Source organism: Poecilia reticulata, chromosome 6 (genome assembly GCF_904066995.2).
Source record: "Poecilia reticulata chromosome 6, P_reticulata-male-v2, whole genome shotgun sequence".
Taxonomy (NCBI): domain Eukaryota; kingdom Metazoa; phylum Chordata; class Actinopteri; order Cyprinodontiformes; family Poeciliidae; genus Poecilia; species Poecilia reticulata.
The window spans coordinates 3,696,808-3,713,131 of record NC_088835.1 but is presented as its reverse complement, the minus strand read 5'-3'; the positions used below and the strand labels follow the sequence as shown (position 1 = coordinate 3,713,131).

Sequence of the window (16,324 nt, the reverse complement as noted above, 5' to 3'; positions counted from 1 at the left end):
TTGCACCTTGTAAATCCTCTGTCATTTTAGCTTATTTTTATGTATTTATTCCGTTTGGGAAATTTTGTTATGCTCTTATATTGAAAGGACGTGACCGGAAATGCTACGCAGCAGTACTGTAGCAATTACTTTTCTTGGTTTTTCTTTGCCTTTTACCCGGCTGTGGCTAGTTGTAGCTTGTCTTTAAGTTGTAATTAGTTCAGGATGCGCTTGGATATTGTCTTTACAATTGGATTCACTCACAGAAGTCTTGTAGATGATCCCACTTCTGACACCAGTTGTCGTGCTTTTGGTTTCCGGTGTAACGGAGGCGTGCGGGTAGCGAAGATACACGACAAAAAAAAGAAGGATCTCTGGCATGAACTTTACTTCTTCCAGCAACAATGAGCTACAATGGCAACTGAGCTGTTCCAAAGCAAAAACTGTGTGGTTTTCGGCCTCTAGCTCTGGCACAGACAGCGTTTAGCAATGTCTGGGCAGTGAGCAGTGAGAACCGTTACCAATAACAACATGAACAACAACGTTACTAGTAATGGTAACTGATCTAACTTAGGCTCGGAGAACTAAAATACACAACCAAACTCAAAGTCTAATAAAGTTTAACCTTTCTTACAATATATTAAATAAATAAATAGAGTGTTTTATCCATAAATTTTGAAAAAAAAAAGTTATTTAAATGAAATACTTCTAGGATGCAACATATGCAACGTAGACATATGCAATATCTAACATATGCATCACCTACATATGCAACATCTACATGCAACATCGATATATCCATAAAGCACTAAGACCATAGACATCAACCAAAGTCACACAGCAATGACACAGTGCAACAACATCTACACATATGATTTCTATTTATTTTTTTTGACACAAATGGAACCCCTGAGCTTACGGCAGTGGTCCCCAAACTACGGCCCGCGGGCCGGATCTGGCCTGCCTCCACATTTGGTCCGGCCCCCTGAACAATACCAGAGAGCATTCAGATTTTTTTTCATATATTGTATTTTCCGGTTTATATGTGGATTTTTCTTCAACCAACAGGGGCTCTTTAGCAGGAAGTGTGTCTGTGGGTGTTTTGTTTTGCATGGCGCATTGCTGCCATCTGTTGGACTTTTAGGGAACTGCTTGACTTTTATGTTATTTAATCAGTAAGGTTGTTTGCTAGAGGTAGAGCAGATGAACACACATGTTTGTTATGAACGCCGCATTCCAGGTCGAGTTCTTCAAAGCAATGCCTGTAAGTAGCAACTTGTACTAGTGATGGGCAAATGAAGCCTCATGAAGCAGTGAACCTTTCCAGCCCTTTGCTTTGCAAAAAGGTTCATTACTCGATGCTTCATTCATGACTCACTAGTGACATCTGCTGGTGAAACTAACAGCCTTGTCACTCAGTTGGATCATACTTCCAAAAATTACTAAATGCAATATTGTCACAAAGTTTTCATTAAACTCATGTTCAGTAACAGGAGAATCAACGAAACCATATTTAATTGTCATATGTTTTAATTATTAAAATGATTTGTAGCCAATCTAATCCTGGTTTATGTTGAACGTCAGTGGTTGTGTTGGGTTTCCTTTTATGTCAGATTTGACAATAAAGACATTTGATGTTTTAGTGTCTTGGGAGTGCAGTGCCTGCTGGGGGATTCACTTTTTCTTGAATTTCTAATTGGCTCTGATCCCTTATATTTGGCTAGTTGTTGAATTTTAGTTCTGCAACAGGATTAAATCAGTTTCTTCTTTGAAACACTGATATATCTTTGCTGATCAGACTACAAATAATAGTGGAATTTTGCAGAAGGTGAGAAATTGGAGGTGGAGGCTTAATTATTGTCTAAGAATAATTTTATTGTGAAAATAATCTCAAAGTATTCCCAGATGTCAGAGATTTTCCTCTTGCTGGCTCCATTTCAGACAATCAAATTTACTTGTGTAGCACATTTCAGCAACAATGCAGTCCAAAGAGATTTACGTCATAAAATCACAAAAATATAATTATTAAAAAACAACATAATCTACAATTGAGAAAAGCAACAACCCATAATGCAGCACGGCTCATAGCGCTTTTATTTTGAAAACCGACACGCAAAAGGAAGCAGTCACGTGACCCATGCAACGCGAGGCATCGTTTGTTGCCAGTCACGTGGTTTTCAGCAAGACGACACAAGCCTCGAAGCAAGGCTTCATCGGACACGCCCCCTTTTTACTCGGTAGAAGCCTGGATTCAGATAGCTCATCACTAGCTTATATTTCTAAACGAGCCTTTATGTTAACATATGATAAAAAAAGTAACTTGTTTATTGAATTAGTTTTGGAAATACCTGTGGGCGATTTGATTATGTGCTACGTTGTTCTGTCAGATAGCCATACATGTCAGAATAGCATACATGTAGTAAGTGCGCATGCGCACGCATGCGCATTCTGCAGGAGGTCTGCGATATCGAGAGGAGCCGTCAGCTCGTCATACGCGAGAAGAAAAAACAAGACCCAATAAAAAATAAGTAAATAAATCAAATTTAATGCTGCTGCAGCTGCAGTAAACTACAAAACAAGCCCCGTTTAAATTCACGTTCCCCAGTTCATTGATATTTTTGGGTTGGATAACACGTCTGCTAGCTTGGATACAGTGATGGCTTTCCAGATAGGACTTCGACACATAGGTTTACTTATTAGGATTACTTACAATTCTTAAATGTTGAATTTGAATTATTTGTTTATTTTTTTAACTTTCCTTATCGTTTTTTTTCTTCACGCTACCAGGCTGTACAGGCAGAAACCGTGTTGGTATGGGTATTACCCACACTGAAACTGGGGCAAAACCAGTGTTTCACCTGCGAAATAAATCTTTATCTTTATTAATGTATATGAAAAGCATTCATGTTAAGTTTGTTTTTATATGTGCTTCACATTTACATATATTAAGATTTTGCAAATTGAGGTTGCTTTTGGAACATGAAGGCTTTTCTGGTTAACAGATCACATACCCGAGTACAGCCCCTGGGTTATGTAGCCAACAGTCACTATCTGTGTGACTTTTGCCTCAATGAATAAAAGACAGGAGATGTTCTTGAGTCACTTGAAGTCCCTGTGTCCACCAAGCGTTGCCAGGAAGGACATGGTGTCCACCAGTGTTGTCAATAAAAATAGGGATCTGTAAATTGCATTTAAACTCGCTGTTGCGTTTTCTGCAGTATTTCAAGAATTACATTGTTGGTTGCACATGCATAAACATGTAGATTAGAAGGTTTTTTTTTATTAAATCAGAATTAAAAAGGATGGATATGAAGAAGCTTTCACTACAAACTTTATTTTGTTTAGCTTAGTTTTGTATTTCTTGATCTAAAAGCTGATATTTTGCAGAAATGTCATATTGCAGCACCAGTTGGCGTGATTAGTAGCAGGAGTGGGTGTGTTTTGTTGTTTACATGGCTGCAGCAGGGTATTATTATATATTTGAACAATTTGTAGTGTCTAATGAATTGTCTTGTTTAAATGCCTGTTGATGCAATTTACATGTTTTTCTTGTGTCGTTTATAGCAAACATGGAGTTCAAATGGGGTGGTCTTCAGTTTTATTTCTGAAGGCTCTTACCCATTGACGCTCAACAGAGGCAAACTTTGCGAAAATATGCCGTAAAATTTAGCATCCATGGTAAGTTTTTTATTACATTAAATGCATAATTTCTTCAGTTTGCAGAAACATATGTACAAATGGGAGGGCTGCAGTCTGTGCAAACAGGATCCAAAGACGTATCCCAAGCCAGACTGCACATTGCTACCACACTGTATCAACATCGAGGTGAAACAACAATTACAAAGAAGTCTTGTTTTCCAGGTTGCTGGATGAATGTTCGGAGATTTATAGCTTTGGACAGCTATGATTCTAAGAAGTTTTTGGTCAGAACACAAAAAATTATATTAATGTTGGGTATAAAGAACCAGTTCCCCTGTTCAGGGAACTGTGGAAGTCTGTGTGAAACCTGTTGATCAGTTTTTGTTAATATTCTAACAATCAAAAACACAAGATGGCTTAGGAGCATATCACAGAATTTCTCATTCCAAAAAGAACACATTTTCCCATAGGCCATGTAGGAACAGTCCAAAGCATTAAAAAATCCAGATATATGAAATACTAAATTGCAGTATTTTCTGTTATGTACTAGTAGAACATTATGGCTTGTCAACAGAATATAAAGAGATAGTACTTGACTATTTTTGGTAAAGTACACTCAAAATACCTTTATTTGTTCCCAGACAAGGTGGAAGAGTTCTGTGTGGAATGCAACATGCTTCATTATAATGCAACAGAGAACATCATTGATATGGTAAACAATTAAACTGAACAATTTAACACTTCAAACACATTACACTTGCTAACTCATAACTGTTTTCTTTTTCTGTCCACTTCACAGATACAGTGTGACTACTGCTCAAGGTGGACACACAAAGAATGTGCCACAGACATGGGTGACATGTTCAAATGTGAAAAGTGTAACATCAATTAAACAGTTTTACCCCACCAGTGATAGTGTGGATTATTAAAAATACAGAAGTAAAATGTTCTATATTAAATATATTGCATTATACAACTGATGTCATTGGTATTAATAAAGATGTTACATAGTCGCTAACAACAAAGTGTATGACAATCAGACAGGTTAACTGAGAAATCAGGAAGTCATACAGTAGCTAATAATAAAGTGTTATTACATTAGCAGCTGTATGACGATCTAACACTGGCTTAATAAAGATGATTAAATATAAAATATGGTGATCATAGCGTACAATTGTCTGACAGAAATAGCTGTCAGTTTGTCCTACGTGTATCGCGATCTGACAACGTATGATGATCCGACAGATATACCCATCAGATTGTCATACGTGTATGACAATCTGACAACGCAGATTGTCATACATGACAGAACAACGTCATTGCTAACTAGCAGGCTGCTAAGATTTCTTAGGTCGTTATGTAGCATTGCAGCTCAGCATTCTGAGGTAGCTGTTGTAGCTGTTGTACTTCTAATGTATGTAACTGAATGTAAAACACTTTTGTAAGCTGCTCTGAGCTCATCCTGAGTAGTTTGTGTTTTGACAGTTTCACTCCATTCTACATGGAAATAAAGGAAGAACTAATTAATCCTGACTCGTGTGAAAGGAGTTTGGCTGATGGTTAGTTTTGGTACAAGACACCATAGTGAGACCATTACAAAGTGAATCATTGAAAGTCAAAATTGGAAATAAAAGAAGAATGCACCCATTAAAACGGAATTAGGTTTTAATAGGGAATTGAAATTTGAGAATGTTGTTGATCAGTTAAATAGCATTGAGGGGAAAAAGATTTTTCGTTTTTTAAAATAATACTGGGATCATTATGAGAATTTGAGGTATAGATATTAGGATCCAGTAGATGGCAGTAGTGCAACAATAATGGATGCAAGCTGCTGTTGAGATCTAAAGAAGAAGAAGAAGAAAGCGCCCATTTTCTTTTAGCACATACTAGTAGCAACACGAAGGATCAGCACTTTTACTGTTACAGTTACGGTTCGGAAACGACCGTAATCAGTTCAGTTAAATCTAAATTTGGAAACTTTTCTTTTTCAACGTAATAAATGTGATATTCAATTGACCTGTTATGACTCAAATTTTGGGTGTCCGCCCCCCTCTGCTGCTGCTGCTGCATCGCTGTGGAAAACCTGGGGCGGAAGAGATATCTGCGGCTTATATGTGTATGTTTACTGGTAAAAACAAACAAAAAAAAAACTTTGGGGTTGTGGTTTATAGTCTGGTGCGGCTCATAGTTAGAAAAATACAGACTATAATCCTTCCTGGATTTTTTCTCTGAGGAACCTAGAGAGGGTTATTTGGTTATTATTTATTTCATTAATAGTGTTATTATTTATTTCCTGACTTTTGTTCTGTGAAGAACCCAGAGAGTTACTTTGTAAGTAGACTCTTCTTGCTCTCAGTGAAGGCAGGAGGTTTTCTTCTCTAGTATATACCCTGATTCTGCTCTCTGTCCTGTGCTGTCGTCTTGATCTTTTGGAGAGACTGCATTCTGGAAAACGATACATTCTTACATTTAGGCACTCCTGCAATCGTCACACTTTTTCTGTTACAAACTGACTCCGGCCCCCACCAGAGAAGGGAAAAGTTATGTGGCCCTCACAGGAAAAAGTTTGGGGACCCCGGGCTTACGGCTTTATGTAAACTATTTCACTATTTAGTCTTTGGGGTTTTATTTTGAAACTCTGACCGGAAGCGGATTAATTTACTCTGCGCACATGTGGTTGAGCTACCTTGGAGTTGTATGTTCTGCCAGGGTGACATACTCAGAGTATTATCGTAGCCTTTCTTGGCCCAGAGCCGCTGAGGCGAACAGAACCCGGTGAGAAAGGTAAGCTGGAACCCGCAGAAGCAGCGGTGCTGGTTCGGGTTCACGTTCTCGCTGTGTGGGCAGGTTAATGTGCGGAAGCAGCTCCAGAAACTGGAGCTCAAGCTACAGGTCAGACAGTGTTTTCTAGACAAGAGCAGCAGGGCTGGAATAAGAAGGGTTCGGTGAATGCGTATATGCAACTGGGGGGTTCGGTACCTCAAAAAAGGTTAAGAACCACTGCTCTAGAGTTTAGATCAGGCCAGGCTACCATGGGAATACCATGGCGATTAAAGCAGGTGTTAGTATGTTAGACTGTGTGGGCAGCATTTCTGTCCTTGGCCTCCTTGTGGAGGGTGTCAGTGACTTTACTGAAACTTGTTATTGAACACAGCATGTTGCTGTATAGGTCTCATTTCCTCAGAAACTAAAGTAACCATTTGAATCTGAGATTTAATATTTAACATTTTTGATGGGTGATATGGATTTATGCCACTCATAGAGCCATAGTTAGTGACATTTCCCCCAATAAAGATCATGATGTGTGAACTTGCTACTGATTGGCTGAACCAGCAGCTGTCACACTGACAGAGTTGCAGCTCTGCAGGGTCAGACGTTCTCTTCAGGTATGAGGTATGAGAACCAGAAGCAGGTATGTTCTGGTTCTATGGGCCAGTTGGTGGTTCCGGGTGTTCTGGTCAGGTAGAGTTGGGCCATCAGTTGTTCTCTTGCAGCAGTGAGTCAGCCAGATCTCTCTGTTGCAAGTTGTCCGTGCAATGTCAGACTGACATTGGTAAAAGTAGTGTGATCGGTATTGGTATCAGTTCTGTTATTGGTATCAATATTGGTAAGGATAATTGTATTGTTATTGCTATCAGTATTTATCGGTATTGATATTGGAATTATCATCTGTTGATATTGGTATTGATATCAGTATTGATAATAGTATCTGTATTGGTATCTGGACCCAACAGTCTCAGCTCTGTGTCCTTAGAATGACCATGTTTGGTCTTCAGCAGGTGTTCCTGTGTCTGTCAGCAGGACGGCTGAAGCCATGCTCAGACTTGTGGGCCTGCATCGCAGCAGGGCACCCAGCCGTGTGTGGGCTCAGCGGCGCAACAAGCACCACAGGGCCGTCATGGCTATCCGCCGCGAAGACGTCAACCCCTGGGAAAGGAGGGCCCCATTGGCCCCCCGCCATGTCAGAGAGCTGACGAATGACGGTGTCAAAGTCCTGGTCCAGCCATCTAACCGCCGCGCCATCCATGAGAAGGTAGGCCAGCTTTTGTTTTTGTTCAAACTGAACTGAGACAGACACTCACTTGATTCGGGAACAGTCCACTACAGTCTGCCATACAACTAACTCATGAGCTATTCATGCAGTCTGAACTAGTACCTTGTGAAAGTATTCATACACCTGAACCTTTTCAGATTCAGTTGCATCATAAACTTCTATCTCAGTGAGCTTTATTGTGACTGATTAACACATAGTTGATGAAACAAAAATGATGCAGTATAAAATTTTTTCCCAAAAAACTTACAAAGTAAGTAGACTCTTCTTGCTCTCAGTGAAGGCAGGAGGTTTTCTTCTCTAGTATATACCCTGATTCTGCTCTCTGTCCTGTGCTGTCGTCTTGATATTTTGGAGAGACTCTGCATCTTTTCCAAATTGTAAATAATGGATCTGGTAAAAAGAAAATAAAAAATAATAATGGATCTGGTCAGCTCAATGCAAGATCCCTATTTTCTCTAAAGGGCATTGGAGAGCCCTCTTGGTCCTTTACATCCTTGACTTAGAATCACAATACTAGTAAAACAGGTGGTAATCCATTTTCTGCAGTAGTAATGCTGTTGGATGCGGTCGTAATGCTGTTGGATGCGGTCGTAATGTTGTGGGCTGCGGTCGTAATGCTGTTGGATGCGGTCGTAATGTTGTGGGCTGCGGTCGTAATGCTGTTGGATGGGGTCGTAATGCTGTTGGATGCGGTCGTAATGCTGTTGGATGCGGTCGTAATGCTGTTGGCTGCGGTCGTAATGCTGTTGGATGCGGTCGTAAGGCTGTTGGATGCGGTCGTAATGCTGTTGGATGCGGTCGTAATGTTGTGGGCTGCGGTCGTAATGCTGTTGGATGCGGTCGTAATGTTGTGGGCTGCGGTCGTAATGCTGTTGGATGGGGTCGTAATGCTGTTGGATGCGGTCGTAATGCTGTTGGCTGCGGTCGTAATGCTGTTGGACGCGGTCGTAAGGCTGTTGGCTGCGGTCGTAATGCTGTTGGACGCGGTCGTAAGGCTGTTGGATGCGGTCGTAATGTTGTGGGCTGCGGTCGTAATGCTGTTGGATGCGGTCGTAATGTTGTGGGCTGCGGTCGTAATGCTGTTGGATGGGGTCGTAATGCTGTTGGATGCGGTCGTAATGCTGTTGGCTGCGGTCGTAATGCTGTTGGACGCGGTCGTAAGGCTGTTGGATGCGGTCGTAATGCTGTTGGATGCGGTCGTAATGTTGTGGGCTGCGGTCGTAATGCTGTTGGCTGGGGTCGTAATGTTGTTGGCTGCGGTCGTAATGTTGTTGGCTGCGGTCGTAATGTTGTTGGATGCGGTCGTAATGTTGTTGGATGCGGTCGTAATGTTGTTGGATGCGGTCGTAATGTTGTTGGATGCGGTCGTAATGTTGTTGGATGCGGTCGTAATGTTGTTGGATGCGGTCGTAATGCTGTTGGATGCGGTCGTAATGCTGTTGGATGCGGTCGTAATGCTGTTGGATGCGGTCGTAATGCTGTTGGATGCGGTCGTAATGCTGTTGGATGCGGTCGTAATGTTGTTGGATGCGGTCGTAATGTTGTTGGATGCGGTCGTAATGCTGTTGGATGCGGTCGTAATGCTGTTGGATGCGGTCGTAATGTTGTTGGATGCGGTCGTAATGTTGTTGGATGCGGTCGTAATGCTGTTGGATGCGGTCGTAATGCTGTTGGATGCGGTCGTAATGTTGTTGGATGCGGTCGTAATGTTGTTGGATGCGGTCGTAATGCTGTTGGATGCGGTCGTAATGCTGTTGGCTGCGGTCGCAATGCTGTTGGCTGCGGTCGTAATGCCAGCAGGGCCTAGCTCAAATCATGATACCTCACCTACTAATGGCATTTCCGGTTCCAGGTGTCATTAGGCGCCACAAGTGCCACTGTTTACGGGGCTAGCTGTCAGTGTTGCCACTAACTTCGGCACCTCATACTGGCACTACCGCTGACACCTGCCATTAGGCGTCACAAGCATAGAAATGCCACTGTTTTCGGGGCTAGCTGTCAATGTTGCCACTGGCTTTGAAAAATGGACTACATATCCCATGATGCTTTATAACTAGTAGAAGAAGAACTTGAAGACGGATGAAGAAGAAAGAATTTTGTAGGGTTTTTTTTTCGCCGAAAGACCAGCTGAATTCCTACACTTTTTCGTATATCATTATGTATAATTTGCACATCCTATTTATTTACTAAAGTTCATCTGAATAATCCAGCCGACTCCTGACGTCTTTGAATTAGTCGAATATGCAACGGGTATCAGGGATGCCATTGGTTTCGGCACCTTTACAACAGCTCAGTCTAGCTTCCACTAGAGCTGCCGTTAGGTGTATTGTACTTATATTGCCTGTTTATAATTTTTTTTTCTATGGTAATTGTATTGTTTAATTATCCGTTTAACACCTTGAATATTTTTGACTTAATTTAATTGAAGGAAGATGGCCAAAGTAATTGAATCTACCACTAAGTGTCACTATTACAGTGGAATCTGTTGAACCCCGTTGGGTTGCCAGATAGGGCTTTGGCCAAGATGGAAATACATAGTAGTTGTGTAAAATATATATCGTAGAAATTAATAAAGTTTGAAAAAAATATTTAAACGTAATGAAATATTATAATTTCTCGGAGGAATAATGTTATTTGATCCTGATGTAATAAATTCACACGTTGACTAAACGTGAATTTTACAGAAAACTTCACATGATTTCAGAGAGGGATTTTATAATGCACAAAGATTTTAGTTCTTAGCTATTGAAAACTTAAATGATATGTTATTGTTGTTTAAAGTATTTACATGCAATGGCTAATATTTACAAATCAATTACTATGCATATACTTTGTGACATAAACTTTAAAACATGTTGAAACATATCTGCCAAATAAAACGTGTAAACAGCACAATTTTCATTTAAAAAAGCATTTGCATCGTAAGTATAACCCAAAGTAATTTTTATTTACAAAAATATGCAACAATCTTGTTCTTAATGCTGCTTAGGAATCACACATTGTCAAAGTTTTTGAGGTGTACATACTTTCTGTTTTGACTTACTTCAGCCTAAAAAATGTAAAGGTGTTTTAACTTGAAAGTGAAAGTCCTCCTGCTGCCTTGAAAATGCTTTTAAAATGCATTTTGTAGTTCAGATTTTATTCATTGTCTCATCTTTTAATAAGAAAACTTTGAAGACAATGTCCAGAACCAGAAACAAACACGGAGAAGCAACTTTCATTTATGCAGCAAAATCTGGAATAAACTTCACAATTAATGAAAAATAGCAGAGATTAAATTTATTAAATAATAACAAGTAATAACTCTTTGAAACTGGTTAACAGGCATTTTTGGAAAATTATGATAACATGTTTTCCAAAAACTTTGCATTATCTTTAAAAAAAAAAAAAAACTCTGAAAGTTATAGTGGCTGCCTGGTCTATTACTTTCTTGGGAACTTATGACATCCTGTGCACTGTCATGGAACCATGCTGAACATACTGTCACTCTGGAATTGTCAATATCTCATGTTGGCACTGTCACTAATATTAACTAATAAGTCAATATTAGTGAACTTACATGGTTTAATAATCAATAGCATTACATTAAGGTAATTGTATGAAAATAATTATAATCCGGAACTGACAGGAGCTTGTCAGCACTGATATACCATGGCCACCTAGTGTCAGTTGCAGTGGCACCTAGTGGCAGCTATTATCAGCTGTCAAAGAAGAGGTCCCATCTGACATGCATTCAGTGCAGGTGTTGTCTTTCTCTGTCAAGTCTGAACACCGGCTGTATATTTCAATATGTATGAGAATTATGTTTTAATTGAGATATATTTTATTTCTATTTGTTTGAACTAAAGTTATTCATATGCTACATTCTATCTGAAACGGATAGAATGAGGTCACAGCAGCCTGTAGCACCCACGGCCACTTGTGCCACCTTACCCAGTGGTAAGGCGGCACAGCAGCCCATGGCCATGGGTTCAAACAAATAGAAGTGAGTGGCCACCTTACCACCTTACTCGGTGGTAAGGTGGCCACTTGTGGCACCTTACCCGGAAGCCCGTGGCACAAGTGGCACCTTACGCAGCTGTCAACATGTTTTGACTGAGGCTCGATAGAGCTTTGGAGTTGACGTCACGTTTACGTCGCTCGGCGCCATGTTTGCAGCCCACAGACCAAAACAAACTAGTCAGAACACCGGTGTTTTAACTGTAATAACAACCGCAGCGAAGTTGTTTTGTAAATTGGATACTAGATATTTGCTCTTCTACGGAGGAAGGGATGTTCAGCTCAAGGTTGATCCAGTTTATGAACGCTAATTTCGGCCAGCTGTTCTCTACCGGTGCCTCCTGAAGCGCTCGGAGCTTGGGGGCCGTCAATTTCCAAACAGTCCTGTAAATAAATGCTTTGTCTTGTGACCAACTAATACAAAAAGTGGTAAGTCATGCTATTAAACGAGGCACACTATCCTCTATAAAATGTTTGTCATATTCAATATTTTAAATATTAAATGTTTTCTTCAATAGCATCCAAATCGTGTGCCCCATTAACTCAAAATCTGTGTGAAATTATTCTACTGTATAAATGAGGCACACTCATCTTTATTGCATATTAACACTTTTTATATATATTTTTTAGCCATTTCTTTAGTATTTTTCTTCAATAGGGTAAGGGTTAGGTCATGTGACCTATTAACTCAAAATCTGTGAAATTAATCTACTAAACTATATAGATGAGGCATATTTTTATTTCATTTTGACCTTTTTTTTTATTTTTATTTTTTTTTACCAAATTTATATTTAAAAAATATATTTCTTAAAAAGTCATGAAATGTATTGCATCAGATAAGAACATTTGTTACCTGTAATGTTCAATTGCATAAAATTCTAGGACTGGATCTATTTCTTTACATGTTTACTAACCTGAAATATGCTAAATACAACAAATATTTACTTAAAGTTTGATCTATTTCATAAAATTTACGTCACCTTTATTGTAAGATGGGCTCTTTCATCTGGTTTGTGTCATGATGTGGTGTGGCGGTGGACACAAACGCAGCAGGCAGTGGATGTACTTTATGAAAATGTTATTTTTAATAAACTAAACAAAACTAAATCCAAAATCCAGGGAAAACAAGGAAATCCAAAACACAATGAAACAGGAGACACGATATATACACATATATACACACTTGAACATGGAAGAACAACTGAACCTAGGGTGAGCAAATTAAGAAATAAACATTACTAGAAACACTGCAGCGAGGCTGAAATAAGAAATGACTAGGATAAAATAGGTTAATTCTTTAGTTACAATTCTAACTAGAAACACTATAAAGGACTGAAAATAAGGAAAGCAATAATATAATTCTATCTACACTAAATACCTCAAATAACATCAAAAGAATCATGAAGGGCTAAACCAGGGGTGTCCAAAGTCGGTCCTCTGGCTCCGGCATCCTGCACGTTTTAGTTCTCTCCCTGGTGGTAGCAACAACCTTTTCAGCTTGTCAATGTTCCTTAGGCCATCTAACGAGCCATCATTTGATTCAGGTGCGTCAAACCAGGGAGAGAACTAAAACACGCAGGATGCCGGACCTCCGGGACCCATTTTGGGCTCCCCTGGGCTAAACTAAAGTGAACTAAAACATGAAGCTAAATAAAATGAAAAGCAAAACGTACCCAAGGCCCCAGTGTCCTGACAGATGTCTGATTATATAATTGTTTACTTTAATCACATAAAATGTTTATTTAAAATATAATCTTTCATCACGTGTATGTTTACCTGAAATATTTTAAATATCAAATTTTTACTTTAAATGTGATTCATTTCTTCACCTGTTTACATGCAACTTGAAGTGTGTGATGGACCGAGCAGTAAAGGAACAGCCAGGCACCAGTTTTAAGTCAAAAATAATTGTTTTTTATTTAACCCAAACAACACTTGGGTAAATAATAGAAAAATGACAAAAATTGGGCCCATAAAAGAGGTCAAAGTAACAGACATCAACTCATAATAACTCAAACAAACAGACCTAACTAACACAGACAAAAGGGGAAACTTAAATACTGGCTGATCAGGCCACATACAACACACTAAAGGGAAAATACACAAAAACCTAACTGAAACTAACAGAAAAATCCCATTCCCCCCCTCTGGATGATGAGTAGTGGTATGAACCAATTTGCAGTCTCAGCTGGCTTGCTCCACCCCATCTCCACCTCTCTGCTCTCCTAAAGGATTGGAGCAGCCAGCCCTGAGGAAACTCAAAAACTAAACAAAGGTTAAATCAAGCATAACACAACAATGTAGACTAAAATGTGCGCACTTATTCTAGAATACAATGTGATGTGTTGCCTTCTAAACAAAAACCAGTTATTCTGTAAATTGAACCCTAGACTTAAAGAAACTCAAATAGAAGTGAGGTGAACCCATTTGTAGTGAGAGTGAATGTGAACCTGTTGCGTGTGGTGAAAGTGAATGTTACCACATTTGTGTGGCTGTCACTGCAGCCATCACACACTCCCCCTCTTCAGATCTCTCGCTGGGACAGCGAGAGAGGCAGTCTGCGATGCAGTTGTCCTTGCCCGGATTATGGTGGATGGTGAATCGAAATGGTTGGATGGCAAGGTACCATCGCGTAATCCTTCCATTAGTATCTTTCATCTTCTCTATCCATTGGAGAGCTTTATGGTCGGTTTCCAAGGTAAACTCTCTGCCAAGAAGGTAGTACTTGAAGGAATCCAGGGCCCATTTAATAGCCAGTGCCTCTTTCTCAATGGTTGAGTATCGTACTTCCCTGGGAAACAGCTTGCGGCTAATAAAAGCCACTGGATGGCGCTCTCCAGGGGGTCCCTGCAACAGAACAGCTCCCAAACCTCTCTCAGAGGCATCAGTCTGTAGAATAAAAGATCTCTCAAAATCAGGGCTGTGGAGGACTGGACTCTTACTAAGAGATTGCCGTAGGTCCAGAAAAGTGGTTTTGGCCTCCTCTGTCCAGATGATCTTGATGGGGCTTCGGGAACCAGTGAGGTCCGTTAATAGCGCGGCCCTGGCTGAGAAATGAGGGATAAAACGATGATAGAACCCTGCCATACCCAGAAAGGATCTTAATTGTTTTCTGGTCTCCGGCAGAGGGCAGGCCTCTATAGCTGTAATTTTATTTATTTGAGGCTTTATCACTCCATTTCCTATAACAAACCCCAGGTACTCAGTTTCAGTTTTGGCAATCACACACTTGGCTGGATTAATAGTCAACCCTGCAGACTGGAGGCGCTCCAACACCTTCTCCAGACATTTCAGGTTTTACTTCCAATGATCGAAATCTCAATCTGTATGTTTCAGGATTAATGTCAGACTTTTGAAGCACCGCTTCTTTAACTTTATCATACTCCAAAGAGTCATCCATATCCATGTGAACATACGCACCTCTTGCTTTGCCAGTGAGTAATGGAATCAGATAAAAAACCCAATCTGCTTTTTTCCACCGGCAAACTAGAGCCATGCGTTCAAATGTTGTTAGAAAATGTTCAATGTCATCCTCATCCATCAGTTTTTCAAGTCTCGGTTCATGAGAGTAAAACTGACCTGAGGGAGCATGCCTTTGCTCATTATTACAGCAGGTGGGCTCATCACCTTCATTTGATTCTACATCAGATTGTTGAGACTCATCCAATTGAAGCTCACGAGCAGGGTTGGTACGCGCTTGCACTTCCACCTGTAGCAGCTGAAATTGGTGTCGCAATGCTCTGAAGCACTGTTCCTGCCGATTAAACTAGTCCCTTCGTCTTGCTTCCTGGGCTTCCTGCTGGCCCATATGAGAACGAAGAATGGATATCACTTCTGATATTGTGGGTTCCTTACCCTCATTACTATTCACCCCTCCAGAGGCTCCATTTTCCTCTCCAACTTGCTCCTCCATTCCGACAGGCTGGTTTTGAGGTTCTCCTTTTTGTCCTTTGGCACTCCTTCCTGCTCTTTGCATGGCTTGGTAAGGGGAGAGGGCTACAAAAAAAAAAAAAAAAAAAAATAACTGGTGCCTTTAACTGCAAGATCCCACTTCTGACACCACTGTGATGGACCGAGCAGTAAAGGAACAGCCAGGCACCAGTTTTAAGTCAAAAATAATTGTTTTTTATTTAACCCAAACAACACTTGGGTAAATAATAGAAAAATGACAAAAATTGGGCCCATAAAAGAGGTCAAAGTAACAGACATCAACTCATAATAACTCAAACAAACAGACCTAACTAACACAGACAAAAGGGGAAACTTAAATACTGGCTGATCAGGCCACATACAACACACTAAGGGGAAAATACACAAAAACCTAACTGAAACTAACAGAAAAATCCCATTCCCCCCCTCTGGATGATGAGTAGTGGTATGAACCAATTTGCAGTCTCAGCTGGCTTGCTCCACCCCATCTCCACCTCTCTGCTCTCCTAAAGGATTGGAGCAGCCAGCCCTGAGGAAACTCAAAAACCAAACAAAGGTTAAATCAAGTATAACACAACAATGTAGACTAAAATGTGCGCACTTATTCTAGAATACAATGTGATGTGTTGCCTTCTAAACAAAAACCAGTTATTCTGTAAATTGAACCCTAGACTTAAAGAAACTCAAATAGAAGTGAGGTGAACCCATTTGTAGTGAGAGTGA

General features: G+C 40.1%; 1 protein-coding gene across 4 annotated transcripts in view; it reads left to right on the top strand.

The window, feature by feature from the left end:
• The first annotated feature begins 6,254 nt into the window (after positions 1 to 6,254).
• Positions 6,255 to 16,324, top strand: part of aass (aminoadipate-semialdehyde synthase) — a 64,400-nt gene continuing 54,330 nt past the window's right edge. Inside the window, exons 1-2 of one of the 4 annotated variants that reach the window (XM_008410945.2) lie at positions 6,255 to 6,402; positions 7,395 to 7,651. In XM_008410945.2, coding sequence (XP_008409167.1) covers positions 7,433 to 7,651 — 219 coding nt within the window. In that variant the 5' untranslated portion in view covers positions 6,255 to 6,402; positions 7,395 to 7,432. The remainder of the gene's footprint in view (positions 6,403 to 7,394; positions 7,652 to 16,324) is intronic. The other 3 variants (XM_008410947.2, XM_008410946.2, XM_017305352.2) reach the window with 3 other exon arrangements.